Consider the following 11,802-nt stretch of genomic DNA (forward strand, 5'->3'; position numbering starts at 1 on the left):
TGTATGCCTAACTGCAAACATATTTAACCATAAAACCACCATTTATCTTGTGAAGACCAGGAAAATGGTCCTGACAATGTCCGTTTTCCACATTCTACTCAATTGTGTTGACATTTGGCCTTCACTCTTGTGGGGATATTTGGTTATTTTATTAAGTATAGTAATACAAGTACAAAAAACAAACAAACACTTGAATTAAAGGTTTTATTGTTATTGGTTGTTAATTGATGTCTATTAACAAAAAGAATGGGAAGAAATATACAATGTGACAAAACCATTACCAACAGTGAACCAACAGTTCATAATGACTGCTGTCATGTAAGAGGTACCCACAAAGGAGTGGCAGTGACATTGAACCATTACTTAAGATGCCAAACTGCTGATTCTAGTTAACGTGGCAGGGAATGGGAATGTACCCCTTGATAGTAAATGCCAAACTGTTTACATGGCAAACAGGATGAGGAACGCAACCATCAGACAGAACAGACCCATGGCTTCAGAGAGAGCAAAGCCCAAGATGGCATAAGAAAACAGCTGCTGCTTCAGGGAGGGGTTCCTAGAAAAACACAAAAACAAGGAGTCATTAAATATCTATACAATCTACCCTGTCTTTCAAGTATCCCAGTGCTACGTCTTGACCACTCCAACCTGCCCAAATCCTTTTGTTGATAATGCAGTGTTTTCCACACATTACTAGGGTGGGACGCCCAGGTATTAACAGCTGCCAAAGTATTCTACCATAATATCAGACCTGTGGGCAACTGTAATGACCGATGAGCAATGTTACCTGGCATATCCGATGATCAGGCTCCCAAACACTGTTCCAATACCAGCTCCCGATCCAGCCACTCCTACGGTAGCAGCACCAGCTCCGATGAATTTGGCAGCAGTGTCAATGTCACGACTAACAGCACTGGTCTGGAAGCCCCGCAGCGCCATCTGCTGTTGGGAGCCCATCATGCTTTGTGGTGCAAGGACTGAGGTACTCTGAAACAAGCACAAATAAAGCCTCAGTTATACTTAGTTGCATGTGGGTGTTACACACCAAAATCAACATCTACATACTTAGGTTTAATTAGCATGGCAGGAGCCATGTTTTCAGCTATTACAGTGTACAGAAGAAAAGACATAAGTTTTCCATGAACTGCTCTTGCAGAAAAGCATAGGAAATATCACTCTGCTATTACAGCTAATAATAGTCACTGTTGCATCCAAGCAGATTAACAATTTGTGTTTGAGATTTGATAAAGTAAAAACAAGCATACACACATAGTTCAAACATATGCAGGTAATGTGTTCAAGTGACACCCTGAATTGTTTCCTACTAGATATCAGGTAGTCCAGTCCACAATTCATCTTCTGTACACATGGAAACCCCTTTTTAAGCTGAATGTCAACAGATGGTCACTCATCTTTTTGACACACCCTTTTAACCATGTCATTATGGGGAAGTGTCCAAATGGATGACCAATAGGATAATAACTGCACATACTGTATATGGTACACCAATAGTAGCTACTACACCAAGCCCATGTTTGCATTTGGACTGCAACTTAAGAGATGGTTAAGTTACAGACTCAAGAGTCTCTATTGAGTCTCCGCTGGTCATCAAATTATTGGCTTAGGAATGCGACAAAAACAAAATAATCTCCATGAATTCAAGGCTTCATGTGTTGTGTAATTGATAGAAAATAAATCATATTTAGGGTGAACTATCCCTTTAAAGGGCTTTTCAATGCCAACATAATTTGGTTATCTGAAGATAGCAATTGACCTGGACCTCATCTATCCACAAATCTAATATAGCACCGGTTTTAAATAAGTGACATGTAAAGTTGCTGAACAAGGATGCTAGAGTTGAAGAGAACATGTTTTTGGTGATTTGATCAGAACATGAGGCATGGTCACTTTTTGGTTGATCGCCACTTGGCGGACACTTTTTTCCAAGGTATAATGTGTACAGTATGTAGGTTGAGTCCCCTCTATTCTCTCGCCATCTCATGGATATTGTTGTCACACGCATATGCCTCTTTACTGGGCCTACTTTTGTCGTTCCAAAACCAAAGTTTAAGAGAGAGAGAAAACTGTCAGCTAATATCTTGAAGGTGTCAGACTAGGTTATGTAAATCTCATCCTACATGTCTTACTTTTCAGTTTTATGTACAATTGACTGTTAAGTTGTTTAGCATAATACGATTTGTATGTGGTCACTCAAAACTGTAGTGTTTTTGAAGGGACATTTAATTCCAGGTCCACCGTAGTGGAAACACAAAGATTTAACCGTTCACACAACTCCCATTACAGAACAAAGTGGTGCCAAGCGGACGCATAAAGGCAGTAGTTCTCAAGTCAGGGAACCCCAAATTAATATGTAGAATAATAATTGTTTATTAATCGTAATTGCGGCAGTTTGAAATAATCGTGACACTGAATTAAAGTCATACCCAGTCCTATTCTCACCTTTTAGCATAAGTTCTCCCTGGCCTATTGGGAACCTTTTTCACTATAGGTACAGCTAATACCCGTTGGATTTACAGCCAACTATTTCACTGTGATGTCCTCTTAACTTTCAGAGGTCGCAGTTGACAAGTATGTGGGTTTTTTTCAAGTCCCAGTAACTCACCTCTGCTGTCCTGACATTTGGTCCTCCTGACATCACTGAGGCTGAGAGCGGTCTGCATAGGACCCGGGATCCTGCACGGATCTATACCAAGACATACAGTAACATGTAGATTATGATCCGTTTGTGTGTAGTAACATAATTTACTACACACACACACGAATGATACTACTGTAGCTGTAACTGGAAGAGTGGCACCTCAATATTAAATTAGCCATTCGTTTCCACAATGTAAAAAAATGTATAATGGGGAAATGGTCTCAAGTAATAAACTATACATTAGCTCAGAGAATTTTCCAATTTGTTTTAGATTTTGGGGGAAAATATTGGCAATTGAACATGATGTGCCATTAATGTGTCCACTCTTCCTGTATCCACTGTTTTGTACAAGCAAGTAACACTGGCCTCCAATTCCACTGCCCAACTATCAACCAACCTAACCAGGGGTCATCAATGTGTCCGTACACTGACAAAATGTGTCTGTGGCGACTGGCGAGACTTGGCCTTGTCCGTGGCAATCTGTTTGATTTTCGGTTTTACACACCATTATAATGCTCTTATTTTGATCATAATACCCAATTACTGAATGTCAAGTCTCCAGGGTTTCTTCAGAATATGTATGACAGTACTAGTGGTTCTCAAACAGTTTATTTGAAAGGACCCCCATAACTCTCAGAGTTACAGAGCTGTTATGGTCATTCAGGGCTATCTCTTTATTATGAGTTTCTGGTAATATTATAGTCTGTAAATGTTTTATGTCCATGGCAAAAATGGAATGTTGACAAAAATGTCCCACCACAAGCCAACATGGTGATGACCCCTGAACCTAACTCATACTGAAGTACAACTATGGAGGGCAGCAGATCCAACGCCCTTGCAGAGGACAGCATTCTGGGCTAGCATGGATGACGCTGTAGCTAACGTTAGCTTGTTGGATTATTATGTTACCGGTTGATTCGCCATGGTTTTTTTTTTTTTTTAAGAAATGCAGCCATTTAATTAATGTCAACTACATACTGTACACGACATTATAGTGTCTTAGATGTTGACTTTCATTCATACTCACCAGTGATGGCGTAGCAGTGACGAACTTAGCGCAGGTGTACATATTTGCTGTGGTGGGTGTTGAGCTGCCGACAGATACTAGATCTGGAGGAATATACATAAAATACTTGTTAACAAAGAGTCATTTCAATTTCCTTCTGCTGTATCCGTTTCTACCATGCTCTTAACCAGTGGTGTAAAGTAACTAAGTACATCTACTCAAGTACCGTACTTAAGTACAATTTTGGAGGCACTTTTACTTTACTGGAGTATTTCCGATTTTCAGTACTTTTACTTATCTACAAGCTCACAATGCGTCGCATTGTGAGCTTGTAGATCTGCCATTTTCAAATGATTTTTGTACACATTTTATACATTTGACGACTTGTGAAACGGGACAGTCTGCATAATGAGTACCTTCTACTTCAAATACATTTGGATACCAATACTTTCACTCTAGTAAATTGATATTTTTACTTAAGTCAAACATTTGAGTACTTTCTCCACACCACTGTTCTCAACGGTGTACCGTTCAGAGAGGGGCGTGTGTGTGTAAGGTCAAGATGATCCCACTGATCACACACAAAGCTGTGTAGCTAGAGTCTCAAAACAGGAAACTGGTGATTAGCACTAATATAGCTGCATGCACTGATCACTGTGACCAGAGGTCGTTATTGGAGTCAGATGGTGTGCATCATGATAGCAGCATACAAACATATGCTTACCTCAAAGATGTTGAAGAGATCGGAGGGCTTTGTAGCTGAAGTTAGCTTGGAGCTGTGCTGAGTGCTGCCAACCGGCCGGGCTTTGTAGAGGTCGAAGAGAGGGAAGTACGTCACGTATCGCTTGAACATGACCCACGAAACAGCGTTGCCGGAGTTTGCGAGAGAAATAAGCAGCCAGGTCTATGAAAACAAGCCCAAAAGAAGCAGATAGGCTGCAGATCTGTGAGCTTGTAGATCTGCTATTTAAAAAAACAAGAAAAATATTATAGGTAATTTTTTATTTGAAAAAAAAAAAAACATTTTAACGACTATCTTGTATGGGGTCCCCCAGCACAAAATATTTTCAGATGGGGTCTGCGGACAAATCTAGTGTACAGTATTGGACAAAATAAATATTAATATGGGTGTCCTTACATGAAAATGTTTAAGAAGCACTGGTTTAAACAATATTAGGAAACCAAGCCCAAATAAGCAACTACACTTTAGAAACAAGAAACAAGCAACTACCAATATTTAATATTTACAAGACCGAAGTCGCTTATAAAAAGCAGACATGGCAACCCTGCCCACGACGACGCTGCATTTAAAGGTACAGTACATACACAGTCTTAAAGAAGTTGTTCTCAAACTTTTTCATGACAGTCGTCAAAGCCCCCCAAATTAATATGCAGTGATGAAGAAGTACTAGTATTTTTTACTTTAAGTAAAAGTATCAATACCACACTATTATAGAAATACTCTGTTTACGTTTACTTTAAGTAAAAGTCCTGTATTCAAAATTGACTTGAGTAAGAGTACAAAAGTGGCATCAAAATGTACTTAAAGTATACCAAAAGTAAAAGTACTCCTTATTGTAGAAAGTCCCATTTCACAAGTTGTCAAATGTATAAGAATCTTTTGAAAATAGTAAATGTACTTGGTTACTTTACACCACTGTCCATTGGCATAAGTTTCAGATGCAGAAGCTGCCTTGTAGCGTCATGACGTCATGACGGAACGTGACAACCAACCAATGAGCAGCGTGCGTTCTGCGGGCCGTTGACCAATCACAGGAGGAGGAGCGGTTTATGAAGCGTCATGAGGAAGGGTCCAGAATCCCGACTCAGCATCATTTCAGTCAGTGTTTGTTTGGTGAGCAGAGGTGAAGCACGCTGCAGCTCAAGAAAACCAGCCACTGTCTGACTGCAACTTTAACGTTTTAATTCTCATTTATTTTAACTATTACCTGCGAACACCATGTCTACAATGGATTTCAGCAGTGAACTCATGGTGAGTATCATAATTATAAATTGTAAAATAAGCAGTCGAATATACCGGTTGATGATGTTAACGGTATGGTACCTCACTCTTGTCGCTTGCCGAACTAGTCTTCGGTTAAAGAGCTCATTGTCTGTTATGGTCGGCAAGCGACATGGCCTTGAGCTCCTGTTTTTTTTTGTGGCGTATTTTACGTTGTGTCCAGTTTTGGCAGACGTTTGTTCGTATTTGCTGGTTCAACGGCTTTTAAACGTTGGTTGTCAAGTGCATTTTAAATGTTATACGTCGGTTAAGTGCATTTTTAATCTTTGAGCGTTGATTTTAAGTGCATTTGGGAGCTTTTTTTTAACAGTTTTGTCTTTCTTTTTTAAACTTAACAGTTGAGGAACGTGGAGAACCCTTCACACAGGGGAAAGTTGAACGTTGATGGTCCAAAGAGAGTTGCACTTGGAGAGCTTTCCAACTTTACCAGTAAGGCAGCTAACACCAAGGTAATTTTAAACTGCTGATTCTCAACCATTTAAATTTCATGTGCCTCCATTTTTTTTCACCTATGACTCCCCATCTCTACTGCCTCAGTGTTAATTTAAACAATTGTTTGGTTCCATTTGTATACTCTCAGTTATATGAGTATATTTTAATTTTGTTTTTCTCCTTCTCAGAAGACTGGAGTGTCCAAACCTTCAACCAAGACGGCTTTGAACCAGAAGCCCAAAGTAGCCATTATTAACCCATCATCACAGCCGGTCAAGGTTGAGGCACCTGAAGTGTCTCCCGCCACTGTTCCAGAACAGCCTGCAGATATATCTATGAAGGAGGAAGAGGAGCTGTGTCAGGCCTTCTCTGACACACTCTTCACAGTAGAGGACATTGACGCAGAGGATTCGGACATGCCCCAGCTCTGTTCTGAATATGTGAAAGACATATATGCGTATCTGATGGATCTAGAGGTTTGTGATGCCGGAGGCGTGTCTTTGCTACGGGATGTGAGCTGTTGTGTTGCAGCTGTGTAATGAAATGTTTTGTTTGTACAGGTACAGCAGGCTGTGCGACCTGAGTACTTGGAGGGCTCAGACATAACGCCACGCATGCGAGCTCTCCTAGTCGACTGGCTGGTCCAGGTTCATTCCAGATTCCAGCTGCTGCAGGAGACTCTGTATCTCACAGTCGCCATCTTAGATCGTTTTCTGCAAGTAAGGGCAACACACACATTTGTTTGGCATTTGCTTTTTACTTTTTTTACTTTAATCAAATTTCTTCTGATGTAATACAGGTTCAGCCAGTTCCCCGAAAGAAGCTCCAGCTTGTTGGTGTCACTGCCATGCTGCTGGCCTCAAAGTACGAGGAGATGTACGCCCCAGAGGTCCAGGACTTTGCCTACATCACAGACAGCGCTTTCACAACCGCTCAGATTAGAGAGATGGAGCAGGTGGTGTTTAAACGCCTCAACTTTGAGCTGGGGCGCCCGCTGCCGTTGCACTTCCTCAGGAGAGCTTCCAAGGCTGCAAGTGTGAGTCTATTCACTAACGGTGTAGTGGTCAGACTGTTCACCTGGTACACAAACATAGAAGGTTCTTGGATTGTCGTATTCAGATACAGCCAAAAAATGCTCTAAACGCATCACAATGTGACTAGCTTCTAGATATGTTGTTTTCGATGAGTAGCGAAGTACAAATTGGGCTTCAGACTGAGACAATTTAGAAATTAGTTTTGAATCACATTTCAATCCCCCTGGAATGTGATTCATATGTGATTAACTAAAATGTCATGATATTTTCTGCTGTTCCAACCTGATGAAACAAATCTGATTTCCAATCTGGATGGGACATTAATCAGATTGGGGCTGATGTTGTCAACATGGCCTAAATATAGGTCATTTGACTGGTCAAATGGTGGTAAAATAAAGGATGTTGCATAGTATTGGCATTTTATACGCAAGCAGTCTTTTCAATAGTGTGTTTGTTCTAGTCTACTGTGGAGAGACACACGCTGGCCAAGTATCTCATGGAGTTGACACTCCTTGACTACAACATGGTTCACTACCGGCCCTCTGAGATCGCTGCTGCTTCCCTGTGCCTCTCTCAGCTGCTGCTGGATGGCCTGCCATGGGTGAGTTGAATAGAATCAAATATACTTAAAGTACCAAGGAATCGCATTTCCCCCTCATAGACAAGCTCGCATCGCATTGTAAGCTTGTAGATTTTCAAATGGCCATTGTATAAAATGTGTCAATTGGTTAATGTAAGTTTTGTAATTATCTAAATCTGAAAAGTAACTAAATTGCCTCTGAGATGTAGTAAAGTTTCAAAATTGAAATAATCAAGTAAAGAACCTCAACATTTTACCAAGTACAGTACTTGTGTTATAGTACTTGGTTACTTTCCACCACTGTATTAGTACTGATGGCTGGCTTGACATTTAGTGCTTATGGTTCTAGTCGTATTTGCCTTATGTGTTGCAGACTCCCACACAGGAACACTATGCCGCATATGATGAGGCTCACCTCAAGCCAATCGTGCAGTGTATTGCCAAGAATTTAGTTCTCATCAACGAAGGCAAAACAAAGTTCCAGGTTAGTTGGCAAACAAAGGCATTTGGTAGTTGATGGGGATGTTTAAATGGATTAATGCTAATTCCCCCCCTCTTCTAGGCCATCAAGACCAAGTATTCTGGGAGAAAGCTGATGAAAATTGCCCTTCTTCCGGAGCTGCAGTCAACAATTGTGACGAGCCTGGCTGCTCCCCTCCTGGACAAGCCCTAAAGACATGCAGTATATGCATTCTGATTTTATTTTATTTTCATGTTCATTACTTGCACTTTGAGGACTTGATACTGTGAACAAATTTTATGTTTTATTTTTTTAATTCCATTATATGCATACTGTTTTAGGCTTACGCTTATTTTCAAGTGGGCCCAGATCTAGAAATGGAAAAGGTTGGGAACCCCTGAAAGTCATCCCAATCCTGTCAACATCGCGGTGGTTCTCCGTGTAGGGACTCACCAGATTCTGATAGTCCACCTCCATCTTATGGCGCTTTATTTCCAAGTCCACCTGTTTGCGTGCGTGGCCACATCAGAATTCACTGATGTTCCTTATAGGTTTTGAGCTCATGTTCAGTTATAGTGTAGTGGCTCACCAGTCACTAATATGATTCTAGTTCATGGCAGTTCTCTGCATCGCTTCAGTATTACCTATGCGTTTCTTATTCCATAAGTTGTTTAAATGCACTTTATACTGTAGTTTGTGTAATAAACATTTTATATTGGGCTACATGTGAGTGAGTCTTTTTTTTTTTAAGGCCAACTTCTACCTCTGACCTTCTAAAAAAATTTGAATTTGATAGGCCTTTGTTGCCAGGGGCTTGGAACTCAGACACTGGCAATGGTCTAATATCATGTGATTTACCTCCTGTGTAAGGGTCCACTATTTATACAGCATTTAGTTTCAGGAACATTGGTTTTCAGCTGACACTTGGCTCTAATGTAATTGCTTGGTTGCCCAAGTACCGCTTCCATGTATCCAAACCTTGTGACTTCAATCAGTGAAATGACAAACAAATATTTTCACCGTTTATTACTCGAATGGGTTTTTGGTGTGTTGAGTCCTGGTCTAGATCATGGGCAGAAGGATGTGATCTTGGTTCAAATAGAGCCCACTGTGTTGCTCTGACCACCAGTCAGAGGAGCTAATCCTGTTTATCCAGGACATGAGTGCCTCTGTAGTTGGGGCTTCTGAACCATTTACCAAGAGGCTAATTCTATACACAATCATTTATTGTAGAAGCTTGTAGACTCTTTTTGAACATCTCTATTGTAAAATGGGACAAATGGTAGACTTTTTAAATGAACCAATTTTACTCCTGGAAGGACTCTACTTTGAGAACCACTGTGCTACAGAATATCATACCCTCTACCTGTTCATAAAATGCCCTGTTCAATACTTTTTAGCTATAACTATTCTGGCCACATAAGTAGAACATGAATAGTTTTTTATTCACCAAGGGGAACCTGTAGATTAAGATGTTGGAGGAACTAGTGCTTACAAAGTTACACATGGAAAATGTATTATAGTAGGCCTGTGTAACCTTTAACCTGGGGAGTTGAGTATGAAACCTTTTGCAAGAGATCTGGCCTATATCGCACCATAACACGTGGCTTGGGATATAAGAGTGGGCACCTCAATGTAAAATTGGCTATTTTGTCAGATGTTTAATAAAATCTTTTCAAAATGGTCTTAAATAATGTAAAGCATATGATGTGAACATGCACGGTACAACATTATCAGACTTAATGTTATCCAACTTGTTTATGCCCCAAAATGTACAGGTTTTGTAGAAATTGTAGAAATATATATAACTTTTACATTACTTAAAAACATTTTCCAAATATTTTATGTTGTAATAGTAACAAAAAATAGCCAATTTAACACCGGGGTGCCCACTCCTGTTACCTGCACATTAGTCCAGGGGCCAAGCCATATTTTGGTACCACCTAAGGTGACCGTAAAGTTTTTGTATTTTTGTCTTCCTACATGTCTCTAGTTTATATTTTGGTATGATAACCCTTCCAATCTTGTAGCTTAATGGCAGTTATCACTACCTACCGGCTAATGTACCCGGTAGGAGACACAAAGTAGAATCTTTGTGTCTCCTACCGGAAATACACCCGGGCATCAAATTATTGCAACAAAAACCAAAATATATCCATGTATTCAAGGCTTCATGGGGTGTGCAATTGATAGAAAATAAATATTTTTTTGGGTGAACTCCTTTAAGTTTCCCAGGGGGACTCTCTACCCATTCAGCTATGACCACCCTAGACCGAAGGAGGGTCAACTTTTACAAGCTTATGGAAAGCAGTCTTTTTGCAAACAAAAATCTGAGAAGTAACTTAGGTGGTACCAATTTGTGAAAATATCAGTGTTGGCCCCTGGACTAAATGTAAACATGCAGATGTAGTGCGCTCACAAAGCCACATGAGGGCAGAAACATCCTTTTGAAGAACGCATTGGACGATATTAGCCTACCTTTGCTCTCTCACTGTCAGCGTTGCCATGTCCGCTTATTATAAGCGACTTTGGGCTTGTTTTTCTGTAAAGTTGCTTGTAATTATTGGTGGTTGCTGTTTTTTGGGCCTGTTTCCAACGTGTACTTGCTTATTTAGGCTTGCTTCACAATTTTTCAATTATTATTTAAACCAGTGGTTCTCAAATATTGTCATGAAAATGTTTTGTGCCCAGGCCAGGGTCAGGGAGCATTGTGTGTGTTTGAAAGAGTTTTTGAAAATAGCAGATCTACAAGCTTGTAGATCGGCTATTTTCAAATAGCCGATTAATATGGGATTATAAGTGCTCATGCCTCATGTGGCCTAGGTTGCTTCTTTTGAGCTTGTTTACATAGACCTGGTTGCTTACTTCTCACGCAAAACCTGGCAACACTGCTCTTACTGTCTCTCTCACACACACACGCGCACACACACTTACGCACACTTATGGCGCGCGCGTGCATGTATAGGGACACCCCGACAGCAGATCTCTCTCTCTCTCTCTCTCTCTCTCTCTCTCTCTCTCTCTCTCTCTCTCTCTCTCTCTCTCTCTCTCTCTCTCTCTCTGTGCAAAATGTTAGTCTGTGCTGCTCAGTTAAATATTACAAGAAGGCATTGCAAAAATAATACTTGTTTCTATGCAAAACCACAACTGTCATGTGTTTACATGAAATCCAACCTTTAGAGTTTATGGGTTTAAGGGAACCACTTGACATCAAGCCAGGTTCCCAATATAGTGACATGCCCGCTCAACCTCTCTCTCCTTGATATCAGTTGCTTTTGCTTGTGGACTTGTTCTAGACCAGTGCTGGTTCCGGGGACCCCCAGCCCCAGGGGTCCTTGACAGGGTTCCAGCTGGGGTCCCCAGCAAATTTAGTTCGGTTAATATCACATCAAAATCAGTGTAACCACTTAATATATATATATATATTTTACATTTTAGAATATTTATGAAACATTTTAACAACACAAATCTTGCATGGGAGCTAAGGGGGGTCCCTGACTCCCTGGCACAAAATGGGGGTCCGTGGCCAATACATATATATACTGTATATTAATTTGCTGTGGTGGAAAAAGTATTCACATTTTTTACTTAAGTAAAAGTATCAATAC

General features: G+C 40.4%; 2 protein-coding genes across 2 annotated transcripts; one reads left to right on the forward strand and one right to left on the reverse strand.

Moving 5' to 3' along the window:
• Nucleotides 1-190: 190 nt before the first annotated feature.
• Nucleotides 191-4,519, reverse strand: LOC308101983 (ATP synthase F(0) complex subunit C3, mitochondrial-like). The gene is made up of 5 exons (XM_080451551.1): nucleotides 4,390-4,519; nucleotides 3,687-3,769; nucleotides 2,624-2,704; nucleotides 788-987; nucleotides 191-556 (listed from the first exon to the last, which is right to left on the reverse strand). Exons 2-5 carry the CDS (start codon nucleotides 3,726-3,728, stop codon nucleotides 442-444), a joined length of 438 nt encoding a protein of 145 aa, XP_080307677.1. The 5' UTR covers nucleotides 3,729-3,769; nucleotides 4,390-4,519; the 3' UTR covers nucleotides 191-441.
• Nucleotides 4,520-5,518: 999 nt separating this feature from the next.
• Nucleotides 5,519-8,827, forward strand: LOC308086339 (G2/mitotic-specific cyclin-B2-like). Its single transcript, XM_080429860.1, has 8 exons — nucleotides 5,519-5,658; nucleotides 6,027-6,137; nucleotides 6,309-6,596; nucleotides 6,681-6,839; nucleotides 6,920-7,156; nucleotides 7,615-7,755; nucleotides 8,108-8,218; nucleotides 8,297-8,827. The coding sequence occupies exons 1-8, from the start codon at nucleotides 5,626-5,628 to the stop codon at nucleotides 8,405-8,407; spliced, it is 1,191 nt and encodes a 396-aa protein (XP_080285986.1). The 5' UTR covers nucleotides 5,519-5,625; the 3' UTR covers nucleotides 8,408-8,827.
• The last annotated feature ends 2,975 nt before the right edge of the window (nucleotides 8,828-11,802 follow it).

The sequence above is a fragment of the Gymnoscopelus braueri genome (assembly GCF_963280865.1).
Source record: "Gymnoscopelus braueri genome assembly, chromosome: 1".
Taxonomy (NCBI): domain Eukaryota; kingdom Metazoa; phylum Chordata; class Actinopteri; order Myctophiformes; family Myctophidae; genus Gymnoscopelus; species Gymnoscopelus braueri.

Bases quoted from the DNA above. Each gene is read 5' to 3' on its own strand.
- LOC308101983 (XM_080451551.1), bottom strand. From the start codon at position 3,728: ATGTACACCTGCGCTAAGTTCGTCACTGCTACGCCATCACTG. The intron at 2,705-3,686 runs GTGAGTATGAAT...GTCTTGGTATAG, and splicing joins TCACTGCTACGCCATCACTG to ATCCGTGCAGGATCCCGGGT. The intron at 988-2,623 runs GTGAGTTACTGG...TGCTTGTTTCAG, and splicing joins CAAATGTCAGGACAGCAGAG to AGTACCTCAGTCCTTGCACC.
- LOC308086339 (XM_080429860.1), top strand. From the start codon at position 5,626: ATGTCTACAATGGATTTCAGCAGTGAACTCATG. The intron at 6,840-6,919 runs GTAAGGGCAACA...GATGTAATACAG, and splicing joins TCTTAGATCGTTTTCTGCAA to GTTCAGCCAGTTCCCCGAAA. The intron at 7,157-7,614 runs GTGAGTCTATTC...TGTTTGTTCTAG, and splicing joins GAGCTTCCAAGGCTGCAAGT to TCTACTGTGGAGAGACACAC.